The following is a 27189-nucleotide window of genomic DNA, read 5'->3' on the forward strand; positions in this document are numbered from 1 at the left end:
GTTTAGCCTAACTTAGAATGAGTTGTTGTGAAAATACATATCTAAAACATTTTAAAAAAATAAACTAGAAAAGCTACAAAGTTGCTTTTGATGAACTGCATCAGACACAAAAACCGCTAATTAATCACTTGTAACACAAAACCTCCCCTCCCCCGCCTCCACCCTCTCTCTCATATCTTGAACATGACCTCTAAAGACTATCAATTTAAGTGTTCAAAGAATTAACTCTTAATAATGAAACATACTCTCATTTTTAAAAAAAATTAGAATTTAAGTAAATTTCTAAATTGACTAACATTAAATGTTAAAGAAATTGAGTGAATATATAAATGATATTAGGGTTCAATGAAGTCCAACCCTAACAATAACTAGCCATTTCAGTTCTTATCTTATTACCTTCTAAGTACTTAATAAATTCTCAAAAAAAGTTTTAATTATTTTTGCACAATTTTAGTTCCTTTAAATATTAACAAAATATGAAAATATTATATGATTGGTACATTTGCAAATAAACAAAGTACAACACATGTTTCAAGCACAAAAAAATCCACCAAAGACCTTGCCATGTAAAAGTTTTCTAGCTTTCTCTATAGTGCATAATCGCAGCTTCAAGTGAACTTCTTAACTTCATACTTTGCATAAGACATCATTGATTTAGATCCTTGTTCAATACACTAGTTTATTGTCAAATTAGGCACGAGCTCACAATAACAGATTTTTAGAAATACAAGAACTCTTAGAACATCGTACACATAAATAAAAAAACTTACGAACTAACATATGGTAAAGCTTTTAATTAACATTAAACGGCCTGTACAACAATAGTATATAACACGTTTACCATCTAATGATCAACAAAGTAGACTACGAGCACCTTTTATAGATTTAATTTCTAAGTCAATATCAACAGCTCCAGTTTAAGACTGCTGTAATTGTAATTTAAAACCTTGATGAATACGTACAAATAACACTAGCTTGAAAAGGTTGGTCGCTATCAAATTTCTTGATATATTATTACATTATAAGTTTGTCAAGAGTAAAATATGAACCAAACAGTACCAAATCATTATTATTTATATTTCCACTTTACGAAGAATGAGATGAGCACCATATTGGGGTTGAAGAGTAATCACAGTAATTGGAGCATGAGTATAGGTCGAAGAGAGTTCAAACGAGAAACGTTGTAAAATCATTGACAAAGCAATCTTTGCTTCCAACAAGGAGAAGTTTTGTCCAATGCATATCCTAGGACCACCGCCAAAGGGAATTAGTGAAGCTCTTCCATTTGTGGCCTTTACAACTCCTTCAGCAAATCTCTCAGGTTTGAACTCTTTAGCATCATCACCCCAGAGCTCACAATCATGATGAACCAAAATTGTTGGCATGGAAATTTGCATTCCTGCGACTAATGATAGATTTCCAAGTTTCACATCTTTACGAACTTTTCGAGCAAGACCAATTACTGGTGAGTATAGCCTGAAAACCTCATTCAAAATCATGGTAACCTGTTCCAAAAATATTCTTAGTAATTTACTTTGACCATGTTATTCAATATCAAAATGATAATACGAACTTACAATCTTAAGGTGATTCAATCCATCAAAATCTGGTTTTCGATTGGAAAAAACTTGTAAGACTTCCTCCCTTGCACGTGTTTGCCAATCAGGGTACATACTCAATAATATCATTGTCCAAACAAGCAAAGATGAAGTGGTCTCCTGCCCTGCAAAGTAAAATAATTTGCATTCTGCAATAACATCTTCAATATTCATTCCAACATTCTTATTGTTTCCATGTTCTTGAATTTCCTTGTGATTTGACTCCAGAAGTATATCTAACAAGTCATGTTTAGTGGATTCACCCTCCTTTAGTGCTTCCTCTCTGTTATTAATAATATCCATAAGCGAAGCATTTATTTCCCTGTCAATTGCCTTCATCCTTCTATGGGTAGCAGTGGGTACAAATCTACAAGGGAACATAATCAATCCTGTATTAATCATTGATTTAAAGGAAATTCTCTTTTTGATATCAAATACATTTCTATGATGGGTTTTTCAATGCTAAACATAGTTTGATTTTACAAGTTCAAATAGAGAGATATCACATAATCATATCACAATATTTGGTAAAATGGTTGTTGTAAACAAGTTTCTTTGGTTTAGTTAAATATCACATAATGGAATAGTGGTTTAGTTAAATGTCCTTCACAAAAGAATGGAAATTTGGTTTAGTTAAATAAAGATCATCCAAAAAGCTTGATACTTGAGTCTATCAAGTAGTCAAATATATAATTAGTTTTACCTCCATCCAGGGATGTAAACTTTCAACATAAGTTGCACTGTTAGTTGAGTTTGCTCTTTTAGAAGTTGAAATATTCTTCGTCCTTCTTCATAACTACTTCCAAATGCTGTTCGAGAAATTGCGTCACTAGCCAATGTCTGAAGGAAAGGCCATACGTCTATTTCACTTGATCCATTGAAAGACAACATTTCCTCCCATTTGCTAATCAGATCATCACAACATTTGATGAATAGTGGTAACATATCCTGAGGTGTAATGCAGAAATAGGGAAATGTTAAAATTTTCAATGTCAACAGAGGTTGGTAAATATACAAACTTCACATCATGTTACTTTTACACCAACAGATGTTAGATTCAAGAGAATACATTTTTGTGGAGTAATTTTTACGTGCAAAATAAAAATAACACATATGTGCAACACAAATAACTGTGTCTAGCATTTTTGGAAGGTACATTAGTCAATATGTAATATCTATGTCTAGTAATAAGAAACTAACCTTCAACTTCTCTAAGTTGAAAGCAGGATTGATTATCTTTCTGTGCTTGCTCCACTTTTCTCCCTCGAGGCTTACAAGGCCAGGAGCTAGTAACCTGAATTGTGGATTCAAATTAATCTTTTCGAAGTCATTAGACTTGTTGAATACTTCTTTGATTAGCTCAGGATCAGTGAGGGTCACCCTTGGTGCCGGTCCAAACCAAATAAAAGAATTTTTACCTGCACACCATCAACAAGCATTACGAATACGGTTAAGTTGAATATGAAAAGGAAGAAAAACAATATCATGAATCGAAAAGAATAGACAAATTTGTGTGTGCTATTTGACTTTGATATATATACATGTGTGTTTCTTGATCTTAGACAAAAGTTGTTAAGATTAAAGGATAAAGTCCTGTGATTTTTTAAATTAATCATGTGATGATAGGAATCAATAGCAGAAATTAAACATAATAGTATTAATTAGCCTAGGCGGTGTAAACAAGTCTAGACATTAATTAGCCTTTAATCTTGAGTGTCCAAGCATGTTTTTGTATGTCTAAAATTTACTCATCTCATTCATATAAATATGGAACACCATGTAGAAGACTTCTAATTCGTTCTGTAAAATTTCTAAGCATATACTCCATATACAATCAGACTAAACAAACATAATAACACAATGCATGTGGCACAGCAAAATTATAGGTACCAGACTGATATTCGAACAGAATGACGCAGAAATAGAAATCAAAGGAATTTGGAAAATTGTTTGCAAGATACATCAGCAGCCACTGCTATCTATAGTAAGGACTCATAGAAAATTGCATGTACTATAGCCTTCAAGAGCAGTTCAATAAACCATAAGAACCTTAGAATTTAGAACAAAGCTTTTCATTGCCCCTTGCACCAACGATCCAATCTGTATGGTGAGCTTTCACGTAAACAAAGTCATCTACCTGACATTTCACCTCTCTTCTTTCTCGATTTCTAATCTTTGCTTCATCTAAATCCTTTTACTTCAAGGTAGCACTTTCATTCAAAACTTCTGTCATATATGTTTAGATACTTTCTTTCCCATCCAAAAGAAGGGGCCTTATAACAACAGAAGAATATCCTCGTGCAAGGACAAATACCATTGGGGCATTATGGTTTCGTGTTTTTTAAGCATATTTAGACTGTGCCTGCCTACACCTTTGACTTATGGAAGAAAGAACAGAGCATTAATCTTCTTTAATTTAAATTTGTATTCCTTAAAAGTTCACCAGTATTCCTCTTCTTCTTCCATTATATCATGTGATTGCAAACCTAGTTTCATGTCATTTGTAATGACAGGGATCTCCAAATTATGATCATTATCTTATTACTAAAGGGATGTGACTGATGTTGATTACATTATGCACGATACAAAAAGTAGTTTGCTCTAACTAGTATGAACATTCTCATTTGTTCTTATCTCAAATTATTTCGACAGATTCAGTAAACGAATTCATCATATAATGAACAACTTTCATATACAGACCTAATATATTTGAAGATAAGAGTTTGGAATCATTCTGAAATGTCTCCCTGAGATTTCTTTGTAGCGCTGTAAGTGTTTCTTGTACAACAACTAGTTGGAGTTATAGCTACTGATCTAAAATCTAAATGCATAAAAATAACCAATAAACTTTGAAATACTAGCTTATCAATTAAATCCAGTTAGCTACTTTGTAGCTTTTGGAACCTGTCACTCTAGTGGACTCTCAATCAGTATACTCTGAGAAGTCACACTTAGTCACTTACGTACAAGAAAAGTGTCGAAATTTTATGAGATGTTTGATGATAGAAAATTAGAGTTGCAGGTAGATAGAATTGAATTGGAAAAGAAATTGTAAAATAGCGAACTTACTTAGCTACTTATTTCCAGATAAAACATTATTTGTTCTGTGACATGTTAATCTGTCAGTAGAAAAAACAACATCCCATGCATAGCTATCCAAATGTAATAATTCATGAACAAATATTGAGCATCATGTGAGTGAAATATTCTGATCTATTCTGAACAACTACTACGAAAGTTAGCATCGATGCTTCAGCCACAAAGTACTTGGACAAAACAAAAGAAGGCCTGAACGAAGAAAGACAAAGCAACAGCGACAAAAAGACAATAAAAGAAGGAACGACAAGCATACCATGTGTGTTGATACTATGATGGAAAAAGGAAAACACACGTGGCACTATGTCGTGTGAGAAGAGATTCATGGGTTTGGAGTAGGTTTCCTTTCTCATGTTCACAAATTCATTGGTGTCTCCAACGAAAAGGGTATATGGATTGCCTTGAAGACCTTGCTCTCTTAGAAGCCTTTCAAGCCTCTTGGGTGTGAACCATAACCAATTCAGCATCCTCCATGCGCATATCAGAACCAGTATCAGGATCAGCATCAGAATCCTTCTCCACACTACTTCCATTTCTCTCTATCAGAGTTCGGTGGGAAAAGTTGATGACTAATAGGAAGACCAACCAAGAGATTTCGGTACATAATGTTTTCTTTGTTTTTGAACATTCCTACGATACCCTCTTAAAAATAAATGTATTGACTATTCATAAAATTTGTTTTCTCTATAATTATAACATGTTTTCTTGTTTGTGATTAGGTTATAGTAAGTTAGTGCGTGTTTTAATTTAGTATACACACTTAAATAAAAGGTTTTTTATTGTCAATTTTGATTATTTTAATTTACAAATTTTATCATTAGTTAGAAAAAATACTAAATTGTACCACAAACAGATCGTTGGTCTGAAAGCAAGGTTTGGAATTCAAGGAATAAAAAGAAAAAAAAAATTATTTAAAAGATCCCAGCTAAAGATAGTCTTCTACGTTCATTTGACATTGTCAAATAATAATATTTTGGTTATAATTATATTATTTTTTAAATTAATATATTATTATATTATTAAAAGTAGTACCAAATAATGTTTTTTTAGATCCGTGTCAAACTAACTTGTTATTAGAAAAACTTTCAACCCTATTCTTCCTTTTGTCATCATGCAATCTAGCATCTGGATACTGCCCGAACAAGAATAACAAGTAAGACTATGGAAAATTTGAACAAAAATTAATGATTAATAATTTATTAGATGTTTTTAAAAATTTATTTACTTAATTATAGCAGTAAATATTAACATAAGAGTTTTGTTAAATATGGTTTCAAATTGGTTAAATTTTTCCTAAATTTTTTACATATTAAAAATAAAAAAAAGATAAGTTATATATTATGATTATTTATAAGATATATAGAGATATTACGTATTTTAAAAAAAGATTTCAATAATAGAAAATATGAAACAAAATATAATCAAATGGTATATAAAAAGGCCTAAAGAAGCAGAAAAGGAAGTCCGGAAACCCTTTCGAGGTATCCAATTTCGTGTAGCACTCTTTTGCACCTGTCTCTTTCTCCTTTTAATGTTCTCACATATTTTCTTTTTCCATTCTTATATTTCTTATGCTTTTTATGGAGTGTAAAGCTTTAAGATTGACTCTATTGTAAATTCTTAATAGATTACAGTGTTAAAATAAAATAAATTATTTATTATTATTATTATTATTATTATTTATATCTATGTTTTTTATCTTGAAATAAGATAAAAATAATAATTTTTATATTGTAACAAATTCAGTCGTTGAATCTGTATGCATATTAATCGTATGAATAAAAGGATTTTTAATTTTAATTGAGAATTTTTTTTTAATAAAGTTAAAAATTTTAGGATTTATGTTTTTGTCAATTCATAATATATTTTGATTAAAAGTAAAAATTTTAACAAAAATTAGTTAAGAATGTATTTTAATTAATTAATGTTTTATTTGGTAAAAGTGATAAAAGAATAGCTATAGTTATAATATTTTTGGTTAAATTTGTTATGGTTAATATAAATTTTTTAATTAATAATGTATTTTGATTAATAGTGAAATTTTTAATAAATTAATTAAGAATTTATATTGATTAATTTGAAATCTAGGACAAAAGTCAATTGAATAAAAAATTTTAGAAGATCAATAATCCTATTTTGAAAAAGCAATAGAATCAACCAATTTTTTTGGTATTATTTTATCTTTTATTGCAATTTATTTTTGTTATTTACTTTTTATTTTTTACTTTTTTCTTTATTTTATTTTAACTAAATGCTTTATTTGTATAGATTTTACAAGAGCTAACTTAAAAGAAATTAGATTTGTGTTTGTTTGGAGATGACTTTTGGGTTATTTTAGTCATTCCAATATTTTGACTATTTTTTAACAATATTAAAGTTGTTATGACTAGCGTTAATTTGAATGTGTTGACAACAACATTATCAAATTTTAACATTGTTATTATTATAAGTAGCCTTAATTTGAATGCTTAGACAATATCATTATTAAATTTAACGACATTGTCGGATAATACAATTATAGTGTTTGAGTGTTGCACTTCTTCGATTGTGCGATGTGAGAAGAGGGGAATGATGTTTTGCTTAAACTCCAGCTCATTGTTGACTATAGTATCCGGTGTGCGATGCATCGACGTTTTTACTCGTAAGTCCTTAGAGCAGGAAAACAAGTCCTTTAGCCGGGAGGGTGGGATGACTTGAACGAGCATGTTCAGTATAACAGGTGTGTGAGGTGTGGTACATGAGTATGATCGAGTCTTTCATTTTGGAGTTCATGATGATGTTGATGTTCATGATGATATTCATGATGATGATCATAGTGATGACTACTAGTACAAAAATATCATATAACATCGTTATTTTTTGGCCTTTCGTCGAATTTGAGGTCGACGTCATATCGGAAGACGTTAAATTGACGTCGAATTTAAAAAATTCGACGTTAATCAAATTGACATCGAATTTTGTTAATATTCGACGTTAAACAATTTTTTTTTTGTTTTTCTTAATTAATTGTAATCCTTGTTTACAATTCTATGAGACCTGAAAAGCATAAAAAACAACAAATTTCAGTTTTTGATATTTTATAAAGCATGAACTATGAACGCGTAGTATAGTATCAACAACAAACAACAATTACAAACAACAAACAAGTTCAATTAAACAACAACAACAACAAACAAGTTCAACAAAATAACAACAAAAAACAACAACAAAAAAGTTCTTCAAAACGAAAATGAAAACTAACCTTGAAAAGGTGGGTTCGTCAGAATAAAGTGTTTCCACCAATGAGAGAGAAATCATAATGCGCCTATGAAGGACAAGAACACAAAAATAATCGGTCAAAGCAACCGAAAATTATACATAAAGTAGTTAATTAACATGCATTTGTATCAAATGAAAGAAAGATTACATGTGATGGTCGTCAAACTTCGTTCGAGAAAAGTTTGAGAGGAGAAGATGCTCTCGCGCGCTAAGATAAAGTGAATGAATTTTCAATCTCTTACTTAAGTTAAAAAGGGAAAACTTTTTGCTGACAAATAATACGTCGAAGCTCCTACAAAATTTGACGTATTATATGTGGTTTAAAAGAAAAAAAGAAAAAGAGAATTAAAAAGGGTTACTTTTTGGCTTCTGTCTGACAAATAATACGTCGAAGACCTTATAGAATTTGACGTATTATTTGTTGTTTAAAAGAAAAAGGATTAAAAAAAGTGACTCTTTGGCTTTTGACTGACAAATATTATGTCGAACCCCTACAGGATTCGAAGTACTGGTGGTTTAAAAGAAAGAAGAAAGAGAATCACGCGCTGGTTTAAATAATTACCATCATAGAATGTCAAATTGAATGGGGCTTCGACGTTCTACAATTACATTTATTTATAAAAATGTCACCGGTCATTTTTACGTTGGTTATTGAGTGGTTGGACGTTGAACGCGTGACGTTATTAACTGTTTTTGCACTAGTGGAGGATGCTTCTGATGATGTTATGATAATGGTGATGCATTTGTGATCGTGGTGATTACCATGGTGGAATAATTAGCGAAGGTGATGATGAAGAGATAGACCGAGAGTCTGCGTGGGTGATGTTCATGATAACATTGAGGATCGAGAAATCGTTGATGATTTATGTTGACGACGTTTAGAGTATTATGAGTTCTAGAGGTAATGCTCTTAAGAATGGGGTGACTTAATTGTTATTATGTAATAAGTATTTATTATTCATCTATTGTATTCTTATGGTTTGTTTTAATGGTAGTTTACCACATACTGGTTTGTATTTGTGATTGTCGTGATGATCATATAATGATTTATATGTGAGTATAATAGGAATGCAAGAGAATGGGTTAAGATTCAGATTGATTACAATTGTTTATTTTTATAAATTTTTGAAATAATCTAATTGGACTTATTTCTTTATGTTGATTATTTTTATTGATCATGAACTATGTAATTGGGATGTTACATATGGCAACTAGGAAAAATACATTTTTTTTAAAATGTGATCTTGCTTGGATTCAAAATTGGAAAAGAAGATATTCATGTAGACGTTACAAAATAAAATTTACCCAAAGAGTAACTCACCCCTAAAAATGTAGGAGAAGTACAAAGCTTTCATGGATTAGCTAGCTTTTTTTAGAAGATTTGTGAAGGATTTCTCTTCTTGTTGATCCTCTTAATGAACTTATATTAAGAAGGATGTGTCTTTCATATGGGATGAAAAAACTATTAAGGACTCAATACATAAATTGACTCATGCTCTTGGTTTAGCTCTTCCAATCTTTGAATTAAAGTGTGAGGAAATTGGGATAGGAATATATAATAGGTGTTATGTTACTTCAAGTCATTCATCCGTTTACTTTAGTAAAAAAACTTCATGGATCCATCTTGAACTATTGCATTTATGACAACTTTATGTTCTTATTAAGAGCCCACAAAACCATGGGAGCATTACTTAGTGGCTAAGAAATACATCAGATCATGAGTTACTTAAATATATCTAAGGAGAAGATAAGTTAAACAAAATAGTGGATAGACTCTTTTGAACAAGACCCTTATATTATTAAATACAAGAAAGGTTTCTCACACATTAATACTAGAAAATAAAGCAATAATAGTCATGAAAATGTTGGTCTCCTTTAATCTTCTTGAAATGTTATTACATTATAAGTTTGTCAAGAGTAAAATATGAACCAAACAGTACCAAATCATTATTATTTATGTTCCCACTTTACGAAGAATGAGATGAGCACCATATTGGGGTTGAAGAGTAATCACAGTACTTGGAGCGTGAGTATAGGTCGAAGAGAGTTCAAACGAGAAATGTTGCAAAATCATTGACAAAGCAATTTTTGCTTCCAACAAGGAGAAGTTTTGTCCAATGCATATCCTAGGACCACCTCCAAAGGGAATTAGTGAAGCTCTGCCATTTGTGGCCTTCAGAACTCCTTCAGCAAATCTCTCAGGTTTGAACTCTTTAGCGTCATCACCCCAGAGCTCACAATCATGATGAACCAAAATTGTTGGCATGGAAACTTCCACTCCAGCAGGTAATGACAGATTTCCTAGTTTCACATCTTTACGAACTTTCCGAGCAAGACCAATTACCGGTGGGTATAGCCTGAGAACCTCATTCAAAATCATGGTAACCTGTTGCAAAAATATTCTTAGTAATTTACTTTGAGTATGTTATTCAATATCAAATTGATAATACGAACTTACAATCTTAAGGTGATTCAATCCCTCAAAATCTGGTTTTCGATTGGAAAAAACTTGTAAGACTTCCTCCCTTGCACGTGTTTGCCAATCAGGGTACATACTCAATAATATCATTGTCCAAACAAGCAAAGATGAAGTGGTCTCCTGCCCTGCAAAGTAAAATAATTTGCATTCCGCAATAACATCTTCAATACTCATTCCAACATTCTTATTGTTTCCATGTTCTTGAATTTCCTTGTGATTTGACTCGAGAAGTATATCTAACAAGTCATGTTTAGTGGCTTCACCCTCCTTTAGTGCTTTCTCTCTGTTATTAATAATATCCATAAGTGAAGCCTTTATTTCCCTGTCAATTGCCTTCATCCTTTTATGGGTAGTAGTGGGTACAAACCTACAAGTGAACATAACCAATCCTGTATTAATCATTGATTTGAAGGAAATTCTCTTTTTGATATCAAATACATTTCTATGATGGTTTTTTCATCGCTAAACATAGTTTGATTTTACAAGTTGAAATAGAGAGATATCACATAATCATGACACAATATTTGGAAAAATGGTTGTTGTAAACAAGTTTCTTTGATTCTTAATGATAAGTACTGTTTTCTAATCATAATGTCCTTCACAAAAGAATGGAAATTTGGTTTAGTTAAATAAAGATCATCCAAAAAGCTTGATACTTGAGTCTATCAAGTAGTCAAATATATAATTAGTTTTACCTCCATCCAGGGATGTAAACTTTCAACATAAGTTGCACTGTTAGTTGAGTTTGCTCTTTTAGAAGTTGAAATATTCTTCGTCCTTCTTCATAACTACTTCCAAATGCCGTTCGAGAAATTGCGTCACTAGCCAATGTCTGAAGGAAAGGCCATACGTCTATTTCACTTGATCCATTGAAAGACAACATTTTCTCCCATTTGCTAATCAGATCATCACAACATTTGATGAATAGTGGTAACATATCCTAAGGTGTAATGCAGAAATAGGGAAATGTTAATATTTTCAATGTCAACAGAGGTTGGTAAATATACAAACTTCAGATCATGTTACTTTTACACCAACAGATGTTAGATCCAAGAGAATACGTTTTTGTGAAGTAACTTTTACATGCAAAATAAAAATAACACATATGTGCAACACAAATAACTGTGTCTAGCATTTTTGGAAGGTACATTAGTCAATATGTAATATCTATGTCTAGTAATAAGAAACTAACCTTCAACTTCTCTAAGTTGAAAGCAGGATTGATTATCTTTCTGTGCCTGCTCCACTTTTCTCCCTCGAGTCTTACAAGGCCAGGAGCTAGTAACCTGACTTGTGGATTCATGGTAATCTTTTCGAAGTCATTAGACTTGTTGAATACTTCTTTGATTAGCTCAGGATCAGTTAGGGTCACCCTTGGTGCCGGTCCAAACCAAATAAAAGAATTTTTACCTGCACACCATCAACAAACATTACGAATACGGTTAAGTTGAATATGAAACGGAAGAAAAAAAATATCATGAATCGAAAAGAATAGACAAATTTGTGTGTGCGATTTGACTTTGATATATATACATGTGTGTTTCTTGATCTTAGACAAAAGTTGTTAAGATTAAAGGATAAAGTAGTGTGATTTTTTAAATTAATCATGTGATGATTGGAATCAATAGCAGAAATGAAAGAAAATAGTATTGTATGTACTAAAACCTTGGAAATCAGAGGAAACTCCTCTGTAGAATGGGATCAAAGGACTTTGAAGAAAACAAAAAAAATTAAGACCCAATTTTGAGAAGGACCAATTAGGAAGACTTTTCACTCCATCATTCGATTACCCCTAAGAGTAGTCATTCCTTCTCTGTACCTGCATGCTCTCTTTCCATTCAGTTATGCTTTCCATTTTTTAAGCTGTCACCTGTCTTTTCGCCCATACTCAAAAAATGCCTCTTCTTTATTCTCCTTCATTTAATTTGTACTCTCATCTTTCCTTCCCTACTATACTGTAGACATAAAATAGGCTGTGTAAACAATTCTATACATTAATTAGCCTTTAATCTTGACTGTCCAAGCATGTTTTTGTATGACTAAAATTTACTCATCTCATTCTATACTCCACATATGCTTTCTTTGCCATCCAAAAGAAAGGACCTTATATCAACAGAAGAATATCCTCGTGCAAGGACAAATACCATTGAGGCATTATGGTTTCGCGTTCTTTAAGCATATTTATACTGTGCCTGCCTACACCTTTGACTTATGGAAGAAAGAACAGAGCATTAATCTGCTTTAATTTAAATTTGTATGCCTTGAAAGTTCACCAGTATTCCTCTTCTTCTTCCATTATATCATGTGATTGCAAACCTAGTTTCATGTCATTTGTAATGACAGGGATCTCCAAATTATGATCATTATCTTATTACTAAAGGGATTTGACCGATGCTGATTACATTATGCACGATACAAAAAGTAGTTTGTTCTAACTAGTATGAACATTCTCATTTGTTCTTATCCCAAATTATTTCGACAGATTCAGTAAACGAATTCATCATATAATGAACAACTTTCATATACAGACCTAATATATTCGAAGATAAGAGTTTGGTATCATTCTGAAATGTCTCCCAGAGATTTCTTTGTAGCGCTGTAAGTGTTTCTTGTACAACAACTAGTTGGAGTTATAGCTACTAATCTAAAATCTAAATGCATAAAACTAACCAAAAACTTTGAAATACTAGCTTATCAATTAAATCCAGTTACCTACTTTGTAGCTTTTGGAATCTTATACTCTGAGAAGTCACACTTAGTCACTTACGTACAAGAAAAGTGTCGAAATTTTATGAGACGTTTGATAATAGAAAATTAGAGTTGCAGGTAGATAGAATTGAATTGGAAAAAAAATTGTAAAATAGCGAACTTACTTAACTACTTATTTCCAGATAAAACATTATTTGTTCTATGACATGTTAATCTGTCAGTAGAAAAAATAACATCCCATGCATAGCTATCCACATGTAATAATTCATGAACAAATATTGAGCCTGATGTGAGTGTAATATTCTGATCTATTCTGAACAATTACTACGCAAGTTAGCATCGAGGCACTTCAGCCACACAGTACTTGGACAAAACAAAAGAAGGCGTGAACGAAGAAAGACAAAGCAACAGCGACAAAAAGACAATAAAAGAAGGAACGACAAGCATACCATGTGTGTCGATACTGTGATGGAAAAAGGAAAACACACGTGGCACTATGTCGTGTGAGAAGAGATTCATGGGTTTAGAGAAGGCTTCTGTTCTCATCTTCACAAATTCATTGGTGTCTCCAACGAAAAGCGTATATGGATTGCCTTGAACACCTTGCTCTCTTAGAAGCCTTTCAAGCCTCTTGGGTGTGAACCATAACCAATTCAGTATCCTCCATGCGCATATCAGAACCAGTATCAGAATCAGCATCAGAATCCTTCTCCACACTACTTCCATTTCTTTCTAGCAGAGTTCGGCGGAGGAAACAAAACTGGAAAATGAGTATAGGAAGACCAACAAGAGATTTCGGTACATAATGTTTTCAACCCTAATCTTCCTTTTGTCATCATGCAAGTTTTCTTCTACCAGCATCTGGATACTGCCGGCACAAGAATAACGGATAAAACTATGGAAAATTTGAAGAAAAATTAATGATTAATAATGTATTAGATGTTTTTAAAAATTTATTTACGTAAGTATAACAGTAAATATCATAAGAGTTTTGTTAAATCTTGTTTCAATTGGTTAAATTTTTCCAAATTTTTTTACATTTAAGTAATATATTATGATTATTTATAAGATATATAAAGATTATAACGTATTTTAAAAAAGGATTTCAATAATACAAAAATAAGAAACAAAATATAATCAAATAGTATATAAAAAGGCCTAAAGAAGCAGAAAAGGAAGTCCGAAACCCTTTCGAGGTATCCAATTTCGTGTAGCACTCTTTTGCACCTGTCTCTTTCTCCTTTTAATGTTCTCACATATTTTCTTTTCCCATTCTTATATTTCTTATGCTTTTTATGGAGTGTAAAGCTTTAAGATTGATTCTATTGTAAATTCTTAATAGATTACAAGTCAAAATGAAATAAATTATTTATTATTATTATTATTATTTGTATCTATCTATGTTTTTTATCTTGGGATAAAATATAAATAATAACTTTTATATTGTAGCAAATTCACATAATTGAATTTATATGCATATTCATTATATAAATAAAATGGTTTCTAATTGAGAATCTCCTTTAATATTTGAGGTTTATGTTTTTACTAATAATCGATAATATACTTTAACAAAATTATTTAATAACGTACTTTCATTAATTAATGTTTTATTTGATAAAAGTGGTAAAAAAGTTGATATAATTATGTATAATAATATTTAACTGAAAATATATTTTGATTAAAATTGTTATGATTAATCTAAAAAATTATTTTTTTAATTGATAATATATTTTGATAATAGTGAAACCGTTAATAAATTAATTGAGATTTGCATTGATTAATTTGAAATCTAAGACCAAAGTCAATTAAATAAAAATTCTTAGAAGATCATGAATCCTATTTTGAAAAAGTAATAGAATCAACCAATTTCTTTGTTATTATTTTATCTTTTATTGTAATTTTTTTCTTTTTATTTACTTTTTACTTGTTTCTTTATTTTATTTTATTTTATTTTAATTAAATGTTTTGTCTTCTTATATTATTTTTATTTTATTTAACTATCTTTTGTATAGATTTTATAAGAGCTAACTTAAAACAATGTGTCAACTAACTTTTTGTCTTGACTACTTTTTAATTTGAATGTTTTGACTACTTTTTAACAATATTGAAGTTGTTATGACTAGCGTTAATTTGAATGTGTCAACAACAATATTATTAGATTTGACGACATTGTTGTTGTCATAAATAGCCTTAATTTGAATGCTTCGATGATAACATTATTAAATTTGATGATATTGTCGGGTAATACGATTATAGTGTTCGAGTGTTGCACCTTCTTCGGTTGTGGGATGCGAGAAGATGGGAATGATGTTTTGCTTAAACTCTAATTCGTTGTTGACTATAGTATCTGGTGTGCGATGCACCAATGTTTTTACTTGTAAGTCCTTGTAGAGCAAGGAAACAAGTCCTTGTAGAGCAAGGAAACAAGTCCTTGTAGAGCAAGGAAACAAGTCCTTGTAGAGCAAGGAAACAAGTCCTTTAGCCACAAGGGTGGGACGACTTGAACGGGCGTGTTCGGTATAACAGGTGTGTGAGGTGTGATACAGGAGTGTGACTGAGTCTTTCATGCTGGAGTTCATGATGATGTTGATGCTCATGATGGTATTCATGATGATGATCATAGTGATGATAATGCTTCTGATGATGTCATGATAATGGTAATGCAATTGTGATCGTGGTGGATACCATGGTGGTGTAATTAGTAAAGATGTTAATGAAGAGATAGACCAAGAGTTTGCGTGTGTGATGTTCATGATAACATTAAGGATCGAGGAATCACTGATGATTTGTGTTGACAAGGTTTAGAGTATTAGGAATCCTAAAGTTAATGCTCTTAAGAATGGGGTGGCTTCATTGTTATCATGTAATAAGTATTTATTATTCATCTATTGTGTTCTTATGGTTTATTTTAACAGTAGCTTACCACATACTTGTTTGTGTTGTATTTGTGTTTGTAATTGCCGCTACGATCGTATAATGGTTTATATGTGAGTAGACGATGTTGCATATGTTCCAGAATTGTGAGAAAATGAGTTAAGATTATTAGGATTGGTACAATTATTTATTTTTATAATATTTTGAAATAATGTAATTGAACTTATTTATTTATGTTGATTATTTTCATTAATCATGAACTATGTAATTGGGATGTTACATATGCCAATTAGGATAAATACATTTTTTTTTAAAATGTGATCTTGCTTGGGTTCAAAATTGGAAAAGAAAGTGTTCATGTAGATTATAAAATAAAATTTACCTAAGAGTGACTCACTCCTAAAAATGTAGAAGTACAAAGCTTTCATGGAATAGCTAGCTTTTTGTAAAAGATTTATGAACGATTTCTCTTCTTCTTGATCCTCTTAATGAACGAACTTATATTAAGAAGGATGTGTCTTTCCTATGAGATGAAAAAGCTATTAAGGACTCAATACATAAATGGTTTAAACCCTTTAGTTGTCCCTATTTTTGTGAGGTTTTCCCATTTTGATCCCCTTCTTATTAGAATCCCCAATTGAGTCCTTATAAGTGGTAATTTGCATCAAATAAGCTCCTACCCTTAAATTTCGTTAACAGGGTTAAGTTTTTGCACAGGTAGGAGGATGACGTGTTTGTTTTTTGAAACGTGGCATGTTTAGAGTTTAAACGTGGATTATTCGTGGAATTATTTTAAACGTAATAATATCAAATTAGGGAAATCTGAAATGGGATTTAGGGTTCAAAGAAATTGAATTTGGGATTAGAAATCTGAGAGGAGAGTGCATTTGAAGCTTGAGCGAAGTGTTTAGTGGAGAGGATACAGACTTGATTAGGGCTTTGGATGTTCGTGATTGGAGTTTGGACGTCAAACGTGAAGTAGTTGTAGGTGTGCGTGAAGTGGAATTTACTGAAAGGTTAGTATGTGTACTTTACATACATGTGAATTTAACATTCGGTTGTTTTTGTTGTTATTTGGGGATGCTTTTCTGAATGTCGGGTTGGGGTTGTTTGAAAATGTGGTGTTTGCATATTGCGGTTGTGGTCCCCCATGTCCCCATGTCCCCCATCTTTAAACCCTTTGTTTGTTCTATCATTATCACTTTAATAAGTCGTATTTTTTTTTCGTTTTAGGGTTATTTGTAGGTGTAGAATATTGTTCATTATGTTGTGTGTGATGGACGATATAGAGGTTATTATTCACCATGGGGGGAAGTTCGTGAATGACGGGTGCCTAAAATATGAAGGGGAAAGTGAGACAATGTATTTTGATCCTGACTTATGGAGTTATTTTGTTGTAGTTAGTATAGTGAAAAGTCTTGGGTACGATGGTTTTAAGGATTTGGGGTTTTCTGTTGGATGTGGTCCCATATTAGATGATAAGCTAGAAGCATTGTGTGATGACGTAGGTGTCATGCATATGGTCAATTTAGCTCACTTAAATGGACAAGTTCATTTATATGTTGTGCACACTATGTCTCAACCTGATGTGATTTACATGATTGAATACAACGTTGATGAGGGAGGTGAGGAAGTTGCACCTCAGGTTAATGAGGGTGGTGAGGTTGCACAATTTGTTGAGGGTGTACATGATGGTTTGAGCCAACTGTTGGATGAGGGGGCTGTGGTGAGCTATTAACTGTTGTGGCTCTTGACGCAAACGACCAAATGTTGCCACTGGAATATGCAATCGTAGAAGTTGAGAACAAGAAGACTTGGACTTGGTTTATGGAGCTATTGACTGAAGACCTTGGTGGACCTGAGGTGTGTTCTTCACTTACAATCATATCAGATCAATAGAAGGTAACTTCCATTATAATTATTGACCTGTATCTTATACAAATGTATTGAAATCAATACCATCTAACCATTTTTATTCTTCATTCACAGGGTTTGTTACAAGCAGTACAAGATGTTGTTCCTGGAGTTGCACAAAGATTTTGTGTAAGGCATTTATATGCCAACTTCAGGAAGAAATTCCCTGGAAAGAACCTGAAAAGGCTTATGTGGAGGGCAGCTATAGCAACCCACCCACAAAAATGGGAGAACGAGATGAGATGTATCAAAGAGGTCAATCAAGATGCTTTTCGACACTTGTTAGCTATTCCTCCAAGGTTTGGCACTCTCGGTTTAAATAACTTTTACTTAACTTTTACTTTCTGATTACTCAACATATTTTACATCTTTATTCAAGGTTTTGGTCCAGATCAAGGTTCACAACCACAGCTCAATGTGATACTTTAGTTAATAACATGTTAGAAGCCTTTAACAGTATGCTGGTAAATACGAGGACAAAACCAATTATTACAATGATTGAGGAAATCACACTATACATGATGAAGAGATGTGCCTCTAGTAGGTCAAGGGTAACGTCATTTAAGTCATCAATCTGTCCAAAAACACTGAGTAGACTACAAAAGGAGGGACTACTAACCAAGAATTGGATTCCCAGGTATCCAAAATTTATGACATATGTATATCTTTGTTTATGTTATCTGAGATAGTAAAAAACTAATGTTACCTATTGAATGACAGCTGGTCTGCACAAAGACTATTTGAAGTCATACATGTGTCCCAAAGTGGGGAAAAGTTTGTGGTGGATATAAATCAATATTCATGCTCGTGTAGGAAATGGAGCATCAGTGGAATACCTTGTGTACATCCACTGGCAGCAATGAGGTTTCTCAACATAGATCCAGAGGACTACATACCTGTATGCTTTAAAACGTATACCTATGAAGAAATTTATTCCTCCATTATATATCCCATTAATGGAAACAACCTCTGGGAGGTAACCCAAAGTCCAAATGTCATGCCTCCATCAATAAGACAAATGCCTGGTCGTCCTAAGAAGAAAAGGAGGTTAGAGCAATGGGAGTTGAAGAAAAGTAGCACCAGAATGTCAAAAGGGGGATTACTGAAGAGATGTGGCATTTGTAGGGAAGTGGGGCACAACAGAAAAAACTGCCCCAAGAGAAACCAGGTGCACGAAGAGGGACAACATCCCAATTCATTGCCTGAGGGTGATGCAGATGGACAAGAACCACTTCAAAGTTGAAGTTCTGATATGTTTTAGTAGTAGCAAATGTAATAGGGCAAAGTTTGATGTTTATCATCTTACATACATGTGTTATAAACAATGCTTTAATATTTTAGTATGTAATAGCCTAAAGTATCCTACATATTGCTACTTGTATGAACAATGGATGACTATTCAATCATATTAATATACAAATGTTCAGTTTGAACCATATGCATTCTCTTTATTCTCTTGATATTAGTATACAAATGTTCAGTTCGAATCATATTAATATACAAATTTTACTCAGGTCTCAATTCCTCTTAAGTTATGTTTACTCAGGTCCCAAGAATACAATATTTTGTATGTTTTATTCAGAACTGTTTTATAGGTTGTATGTTTTATTTAGAACTGTTTACTCAACCTTTATTGAGAATTGTTTTACAGGTTGTATGCACATGTTATGTTATACATAGGGCAACTGCTGACAACAAAATGAAACCAAAATAGAGACAAGAACAAAACTGATTTTTCCCAATTTATCATTTCATTAAAGATCTGAAACTGATACATCTTCATAGCAGAAAACATAAATACATTAAAGAGAACTACACTAAAATTATCAACCCTACAACTAATACCAAAACAGACCTAAATTATCAAGCTCTTCCCATCAACATTACAATTATAATGATGTTCATCACACATAGAACACTGACAACCCCAACCAAAAATTTCATCCAACTTTGAAGACCCATCACAACTTTCTGCACACCAACTATCTTCTTATCACTTTCATTTTCAAAACTCTTCACCAACCTCTCATCATTTGATTCCAGCACCTCACAACTAACACTTTCTTCAATTCCCCAATCACTGAACCACCTGAAGTAGTTGAATCCCCCATTTTCACTTCTAACCTTATACCTAGGGCAACCCCAGAATTGTTTGCCACGATTCTTACTAGTTTTGGCAGTTCTCAACACATACTTCTCTCCACAATGGCAGATCAGCGAACCATCATTCCTGTTCCACCCTCCATCTCCATGAGAACTCACAGACCGTAAATGCTTTCTTCCGCACTCATTGCAAGTGGAAGAGGAACACGAATGACCCATCGACATTGTTGCGTCTTCTGCTTGCACACTCCCCACTGTCCAAACTTCAAGTGCTTCCCAATCCTCAAAAATAAAGAACCTAAATGACTTCGCGCAAGGTGAAGAACCCTAAATCCTATATATTTCACAAATCAGATTATTTCAATTTAATAACTTCCCAAATGCCACGTTTAAACTCTGAACATGCCACGTTTAAAAAAAAACACGTCATCCTCCTACCTGTGCAAAAACTTAACTCCATTAACGAAATTTAACGTCAGGGGCTTATTTGATGCAAATTACCCCTTATAAGGACTCAATTGGGGATTCTAGTAAAAAGGAGATCAAAATGGGAAAACCTCACAAAAATAGGGACAACTAAAGGATTTAAACCTACATAAATTGACTCATGCTCTTGTTTTAGCTCTTCCAATCTTTTGAATTAAAGTGTGAGGAAATTGGGATAGGAATATATAGGTGTTGTGTTACTTCAAGTCATTCATCCGTTTAATTTAGTAAAAAAACTTCGTGGATCCATCTTGAACTATTGCACTTATGACGACTTTATGTTCTTATTAAGAGCCCACAAAAGCATGGGAGCATTACTTAGTGGCTAAGAAATATGTCAGATCATGAGTTAAAGAAAAGAGTGGATAGACTCTTTTGGAACAATACCCTTATATTATTAAATACAAGAAAGGTTTCTCACACATTAATACTAGAAAATAAAGCAATAATAGTCATGAAAGTGTTGGTCTCCTTTAATCTTCTTGAAATGTTATTACATTATAAGTTTTTTAAGAGTAAAATATGAACCAAACAGTACCAAATCATTATTATTTATTTATATTTCTACTTTACGTAGAATGAGTTGAGCACCATGTTGGGGTTGAAGAGTAAGCACAGTCGTTGGAGCATGGGTATAGGTCGGAGAGAGTTCAAACGAGAAACGTTGTAAAATCATTGACAAAGCAATCTTTGCTTCCAACAAGGAGAAGTTTTGTCCAATGCATATCCTAGGACCACCTCCAAAGGGAATCAATGAAGCTCTTCCATTTGTGGCCTTTAGAACTCCTTCAGCAAATCTCTCAGGTTTGAACTCTTTAGCATCATCACCCCAGAGCTCACAATCATGGTGAACCAAAACTATTGGCAAGGAAACTTGCACTCCAGCAGGTAATGATAGATTTCCAAGTTTCACATCTTTACGAACTTTTCGAGCAAGACCAATTACCGGTGGGTATAGCCTGAGAACCTCATTCAAAATCATGGTAACCTGTTGCAAAAATATTCTGAGTAATTTACTTTGACCATGTTATTCAATATCAAAATGATAATACGAACTTACAATCTTAAGGTGATTCAATCCCTCAAAATCTGGTTTTCGATTGGAAAAAACTTGTAAGACTTCCTCCCTTGCACGTGTTTGCCAATCAGGATACATACTCAATAATATCATTGTCCAAACAAGCAAAGATGAAGTTGTCTCCTGCCCTGCAAAGTAAAATAGCTTGCATTCCCCAATAACATCTTCAATATTCATTCCAACATTCTTATTGTTTCCATGTTCTTGAATTTCCTTGTGATTTGACTCGAGAAGTATATCTAACAAATCATTTTTAGGGGCTTCACCTGCCTTTAGTGCTTTCTCTCTGTTGTTAATGATATCCATAAGTGAAGCCTTTATTTCCCTGTCAATTGCCTTCATCCTTCTATGGGTAGCAGTGGGTACGAACCTACAAATGAACATAACCAATCCTGTATTAATCATTATCTGAAGGAAATTCTCTTTTGATATCAAATACATTTCTATGATGGTTTTTTCAATACTAAACAAAGTTTGGTTTTACAAGTTGACATAGAGAGATATCACATAATCATGTCACAAAATTTGATAAAATGTTTGTTGAAAACAACAAGTTTCATTGATTCTTAATCACAATTCTTGTTTTCTCATCACAAAGTCCTTTACAAAGAATGACAAGTTTGGTTTTGTTAAATAAGATCATCCAAAAAGCTTGCTCACTTAATTCCATAAAGTAGTCAAATATACATATTAGTCTTACCTCCATCCAGGGATGTAAACTTTCAACATAAGTTGCATGGTAAGTTCACTTTGCTCTATTAGAAGTTGAAATATTCTTCTTCCTTCTTCATAACTACTTCCAAATGCTGTTCGTGAAATTACGTCACTAGCCAAATTCTGAAGGAAAGGCCATACGTCTATTTCACTTGATCCATTGAAAGACAACATTTCCTCCCATTTTCTAATCAGATCATCACAGCATTTGATGAATAGTGGTAACATATTCTGAGGTGTAATGCAGAAACAACTAAGTGTTAAAATTTCAATGTCAAAATATTCCAAGTTCACATCATGATACTTGTAAACCAACAGATGCTAAGAAAAAAAACAAACATAATCACACAAATAACGATGTTTTCCTTCAACTTATAAGATCTATACGTAATAAAATGAAACTCACCTTCAACTTCTCTAAATTGAAAGCAGGATTGATTATCTTTCTGTGCATGCTCCACTTTTCTCCCTCGTGGCTTTCAAGACCAGGAGCTACTAACCTGACTTGTGGATTAATTTTAATCTTTCCGAACTCATGCGGCTTGTTGAATACATCTTTGATTAGCTCAGGATCAGTGAGGGTCACCCTAGGTACTGATCCAAACCAAATAAAACAATTTTTGCCTACATTCCATCAACAAACAATACCAATATGCTTCAATTAGAATTATCTGTATTAAAAACTTGGAAATCAGAGGAAACTTTTCTGTACAATGCAATAGAAGGACTCTAAAAAAAACAAAATATTAGGACCCAATTCTGTCAAGTACGAGCTCCTTACTAATTTATTTGTAAAATTTCTAAGCATATACTCCTATTTGATCAAAGTAAACAAACATAATTCACAATACATGTGGTACAGCAAAACTGAAAGGTACCAGACTGATATTCAAAATAGAATAATACAGAAATAGAAATCACTCCTCACAATCTTGAGACAAATATCTCAGAATAAGTTAGCAACATAGAGCGAAACAAAAAAGGGAAGAACGGTAGGAAGAATGACAGAAATCCCAGTTTCATTCAAAATTTCTGTCATATATGTTATGAAACTTTCTTTCCCATCAAGAAGAAAAGACCAAGCAGAGAATTTATAAGATTAGAAGCATATCCTCGTGCAAGGAGAAATACCTTTGGAGCATTATGGTTTCGTGCTTTTCAAGAATATTTAGACCTTGTCTACCGACACCTTTGGCTTATGCAAAAAGGAACAGAACATTAATCTGCTTTAGTTTAAATTTGCATGCCTTGAAAGTGCACCAGTATTCTTCTTCTTCATCCATTATAGCATGAGATCTTAAACTCTAGATGATTTAATATAAACCTAGTTTCTTGTCGTTTGAAATGACAGGCATGTCCAAATTATGATCATTACATAATTAATGGGATGTGACAGATTAAGTAAACGAATTCATCATATCATGACTAATTTTTCATATAATGTACGTACAGATAAAAGCTTTTTATCAGTCTGAAATGTCCCCCAGAGATATCTCTGTACTGCTTTAAGCGCGTCTTCAACTTTCAACTAATGATCTAAAGTCTAAATGAAATAAACTTTGAAATACGAGCTTATCAATTAAATCCACTTAGCTACTTTGAAGCTTTTTGGAATTTTCAAGCTAATGGCCCCAATCAGTGTCCTGAGAAGTCACAGTTAATTACTTTTATGTACGAGAAAAGTGTCGAAATTATCTTTTATGATGAACTAACCAAACTGTATTACTTTACATCTAAATTCACTTGTATTGTTATCTCTATTTCTCTTCAACGAAACTCTTAACTTTTTCCAGATCAACAATATTATTTGTTATCCTCTGTACCAAACATACCATTAACCTTACATCTTGTACTCATTTTACATGCAAATAGAGAAAAAAGAAAAGCATTGTCTTTTAAATATCTCAGCATAGAGAAAAAAGTTCATCTTCATCGCATGCAAAGCCATCCAAATCTAACTTTTGAACAAATATTGGGTATCATGTGAGTGAAATTTTCTGATCTATTCCGAGCAACTACTACGCAAGTTAGCATCGATGCTTCAGCCACAAAGTACTTGGACAAAACAAAAGAAGGCCTGAAACGAAGAAAGACAAAGCAACAGCGACAAAAAGACAATAAAAGAAGGAACGACAAGCATACCATGTGTGTTGATGCTGTGATGGAAAAAGGAAAACACACGCGGCACTATGTCGTGTGAGAAGAGATTCATGGGTTTGGAGAAGGCTTCCTTTCTCATCTTCACAAATTCATTGTTGTCTCCAACGAAAAGTGTATATGGATTGCCTTGAAGACCTTGCTCTCTTAGAAGGCTTTCAAGCCTCTTGGGTGTGAACCATAACCAATTCAGCATCCTCCATGCGCATATCAGAACCAGTATCAGAATCAACATCAGAATCCTTCTCCACACTACTTCCATTTCTCTCTACCAGAGTTCGGTGGAGCAAACAAAACTGGGAAAAGTTGATGACTATAGGAAGACCAACAAGAGATTTCGGTGCATAATGTTTTCTTTGGTTTTGAACATTCCCAGGATACCCTCAGAAAAATGAACGCATGAATTTATAGAGCATGTCTTTTACCTGTAATTATGTGTTTTCTTGTTTTGGATATGTAATTGTCATGATTAAGGGGTAGGAAGTTATTACGTGTTTTAACTTAGTACTTAATTAACTAAAATGTCTTTTACTTGAATTTAGACTTTTGATTATTTTAGTTTAAAAATCTTATCATGGTTTCAAAATTGTTTAATACCTTTCTAATACTACTGTAGTTTAGAAAATATCCCGTGTAACATTCATAATTTATTAATTTACCTTATTTTAAAAAAAAATATCATCTAAGAGTTTTATAAGGCCGAAAATACTCTCACTAAGACTTTATCTAATTATTAGTAAAAATGTAAATGTTTAAAACAAAAGTAATATTATGTATTAAAGTGTTATATAATGTTTTCATTCTATTTTTCCCTTTCTCTCCTCTTTCATAAATATTTTTCTCTTCCCCTAATTTCTTTCTAATTTCATCTTTTCCTTGTGATGAATTTATCATCAATTTTGGTAGAGTTAAGGTCATACTTAAATTCTATCATTTGGATATTTTGTTTTAGGTTGGTATATTTCTAATAGGTTTATTATTTGGACTAAAAGTTACTTTAAAGAAAAAACTTTAGGTAGGGGAAGCTACTTATGTTTTTCATAAAATCTTAGAATAAATTATTTAAATGTAAAGGTGATTTGGTCACTATATTTTAGTTTTATGTAGGGATTATATTTTGTTTAAATGTTTGAAATTGTGTTGTTGAATTTTGTTTAATAAATTATTTGCTCTATAATATTTTGAATCGAACACTCTTGTTGAGAAGTTGATGCAGTGATTATTATACATGTTAAGATACAAAGTTTTCTTTTTGAGTTTTAAATATAGTTTAAATGAGTAGAGTTAGTTCCTATTTATTTATGTTTTATGAGTTTGATATAAGGAAATATATTCACACACAAATTGAGTTTGAATTAAAATGAGTGAAGTATGATGCTTCAGCTAATTATGATTTGTACTGATTATTTTGAATTGTTTAAAAGGTATATTGTTAAAATGGTTTTGAACAAAATCTTGTAAACAAAATTCGTTGTTATATGAGTTCGTTCAAGCAAAAATTTAATAGAAATCCAAGCCTAGTTCTAGGCCCTATTTTCGCTCAAGTAAAAATAGCATTGGAACCCAACTTTGCCTTCGGTCTTAGTTTCATCAAGTGAAAATAACACTACAATTCAACCCCTAATTTGGCCAAATTTTTTATTAAGGTGAAATTTTTTTGTTGAAGCTAAAAAAATCTCTTCTCTTCCTTTTCTTCCCACCTTATCTCTTTAATAGATTGAATATGATGCAAAACCCATCTAGAAAGCTTGATAAAGATCCATCCAAGAAACTACAATGCAAATAGAAGAATGACTTCAAAGACTCTAATATTGTGGAGATGTGATTCATGCTTGTTTTTCCATTTTCTTAAGCCTTGTAAATGTTGGAGAATTGGAAGAGAGAAAATGAAGAATAAAGTGTCTTGGTATTATTCAAACTGAATAGTGAAGCAGTATTTATATACAACGTATATGAGGTGTATCAGTACAACAAAAAAGAACTGAAAACAGTAAGCTAACAAACTATTTGACTTGTTTTTACTCAATAATAAATACATAATTATGTCTTACATCTCATATTTATCATCATACTAATATTTAAAAATATTAGCAAACTTAAATATTTAATTTAAGGATTAATTATGGTATTTTGTTTCTTAATTTTAAGTACAAATTAAAATTAGTCTATTTTTAAAATTTTAATTCAATTTAATCCCTCAACTTTTATATGAATTTAGTTCTTTTAACAAAATTTTATTAAATTTATTTAATATTTTAAACATATTTTTTAAATAATATTAAAACAAAAATATGTCAAATCATATAAATAATTAAATAATACCATGATATTCATTTGAAACATTTAATAACTTAATAAAATTTAATTAGAAAAACTAAATCACACATTTCAATTGAAAGGTTAAATTAAATTAAAATTTTAAAAATAATTAATTTTAATTTTCATGAAATAGAAAACATATTTAATGATTAATTTAATTTATAACCCTGAACATGTATTAGAGACACTTTAAAGAAAGATTTTGAATTCAAGAAAAATAAATAAAAGATCCAGCTAAAAAAAATCTTTACACAATCTTATAAATTAGAAAAAAATGAAAACTTTAAATTCTGATTTACTTTTTTCTTACCATGCAACTTTTCTTCCAACCAGTGTCAAGATTCAAAAATTCAGACACTTCATCGGGTCTTATCAAAATTAGCAAAAGAAAACAAGCATTGCCA

General features: G+C 32.0%; 4 protein-coding genes across 5 annotated transcripts; 1 reads left to right on the plus strand and 3 right to left on the minus strand.

Moving 5' to 3' along the window:
• Positions 1-848: 848 nt before the first annotated feature.
• LOC124844771 (cytochrome P450 72A68-like) lies at positions 849-5326 on the minus strand. The gene is made up of 5 exons (XM_088109362.1): positions 4951-5326; positions 2799-3016; positions 2302-2546; positions 1578-1965; positions 849-1505 (listed from the first exon to the last, which is right to left on the minus strand). Exons 1-5 carry the CDS (start codon positions 5225-5227, stop codon positions 1074-1076), a joined length of 1560 nt encoding a protein of 519 aa, XP_087965488.1. The 5' UTR covers positions 5228-5326; the 3' UTR covers positions 849-1073.
• Positions 5327-9721: 4395 nt separating this feature from the next.
• LOC124844778 (cytochrome P450 72A68-like) lies at positions 9722-14090 on the minus strand. 2 transcript variants are annotated; one of them, XM_047321785.2, is made up of 5 exons: positions 13590-14090; positions 11624-11841; positions 11127-11371; positions 10411-10798; positions 9722-10338 (listed from the first exon to the last, which is right to left on the minus strand). In XM_047321785.2, exons 1-5 carry the CDS (start codon positions 13864-13866, stop codon positions 9907-9909), a joined length of 1560 nt encoding a protein of 519 aa, XP_047177741.1. In that variant the 5' UTR covers positions 13867-14090; the 3' UTR covers positions 9722-9906. The 2 variants fall into 2 exon arrangements, with proteins under 2 accessions (XP_047177741.1, XP_087965335.1); XM_088109209.1 differs by lacking the exon at positions 13590-14090 and adding an exon at positions 13305-13412.
• Positions 14091-17781: 3691 nt separating this feature from the next.
• LOC148201418 (uncharacterized) lies at positions 17782-19171 on the plus strand. Its single transcript, XM_088108884.1, has 3 exons — positions 17782-17877; positions 18004-18227; positions 18649-19171. Exons 1-3 carry the CDS (start codon positions 17782-17784, stop codon positions 19169-19171), a joined length of 843 nt encoding a protein of 280 aa, XP_087965010.1.
• A 1784-nt stretch (positions 19172-20955) lies between these two features.
• LOC124844772 (cytochrome P450 72A68-like) lies at positions 20956-24836 on the minus strand. The gene is made up of 5 exons (XM_047321778.2): positions 24452-24836; positions 22716-22933; positions 22296-22540; positions 21578-21965; positions 20956-21505 (listed from the first exon to the last, which is right to left on the minus strand). The coding sequence occupies exons 1-5, from the start codon at positions 24726-24728 to the stop codon at positions 21074-21076; spliced, it is 1560 nt and encodes a 519-aa protein (XP_047177734.2). The 5' UTR covers positions 24729-24836; the 3' UTR covers positions 20956-21073.
• Positions 24837-27189: the final 2353 nt, after the last annotated feature.

The sequence above is a fragment of the Vigna umbellata genome, chromosome 3 (genome assembly GCF_029865625.1).
Source record: "Vigna umbellata cultivar VRB3 chromosome 3, Vumbellata_1.0, whole genome shotgun sequence".
Taxonomy (NCBI): domain Eukaryota; kingdom Viridiplantae; phylum Streptophyta; class Magnoliopsida; order Fabales; family Fabaceae; genus Vigna; species Vigna umbellata.

Excerpts from the sequence above, each read along its gene's own strand:
- LOC124844772 (XM_047321778.2), bottom strand. The coding sequence starts at position 24,728 with ATGGAAGTAGTGTGGAGAAGGATTCTGATGTTGATTCTGATACTGGTT. Across the intron at positions 21,966-22,295 it reads GTTTACATCCCTGGATGGAG|GTTCGTACCCACTGCTACCC; the intron begins GTAAGACTAATA and ends GTTCATTTGTAG. Across the intron at positions 21,506-21,577 it reads GATTGAATCACCTTAAGATT|GTTACCATGATTTTGAATGA; the intron begins GTAAGTTCGTAT and ends TTTTTGCAACAG.
- LOC124844778 (XM_047321785.2), bottom strand. The coding sequence starts at position 13,866 with ATGGAAGTAGTGTGGAGAAGGATTCTGATGCTGATTCTGATACTGGTT. Across the intron at positions 10,799-11,126 it reads GTTTACATCCCTGGATGGAG|GTTTGTACCCACTACTACCC; the intron begins GTAAAACTAATT and ends GTTCACTTGTAG. Across the intron at positions 10,339-10,410 it reads GATTGAATCACCTTAAGATT|GTTACCATGATTTTGAATGA; the intron begins GTAAGTTCGTAT and ends TTTTTGCAACAG.
- LOC148201418 (XM_088108884.1), top strand. The coding sequence starts at position 17,782 with ATGTTGCCACTGGAATATGCAATCGTAGAAGTTGAGAACAAGAAGACT. Across the intron at positions 17,878-18,003 it reads AAGACCTTGGTGGACCTGAG|GGTTTGTTACAAGCAGTACA; the intron begins GTGTGTTCTTCA and ends CTTCATTCACAG. Across the intron at positions 18,228-18,648 it reads TTGTTAGCTATTCCTCCAAG|CTGGTCTGCACAAAGACTAT; the intron begins GTTTGGCACTCT and ends ATTGAATGACAG.
- LOC124844771 (XM_088109362.1), bottom strand. The coding sequence starts at position 5,227 with ATGGAAGTAGTGTGGAGAAGGATTCTGATGCTGATCCTGATACTGGTT. Across the intron at positions 2,547-2,798 it reads TCAACTTAGAGAAGTTGAAG|GATATGTTACCACTATTCAT; the intron begins GTTAGTTTCTTA and ends ATTACACCTCAG. Across the intron at positions 1,506-1,577 it reads GATTGAATCACCTTAAGATT|GTTACCATGATTTTGAATGA; the intron begins GTAAGTTCGTAT and ends TTTTTGGAACAG.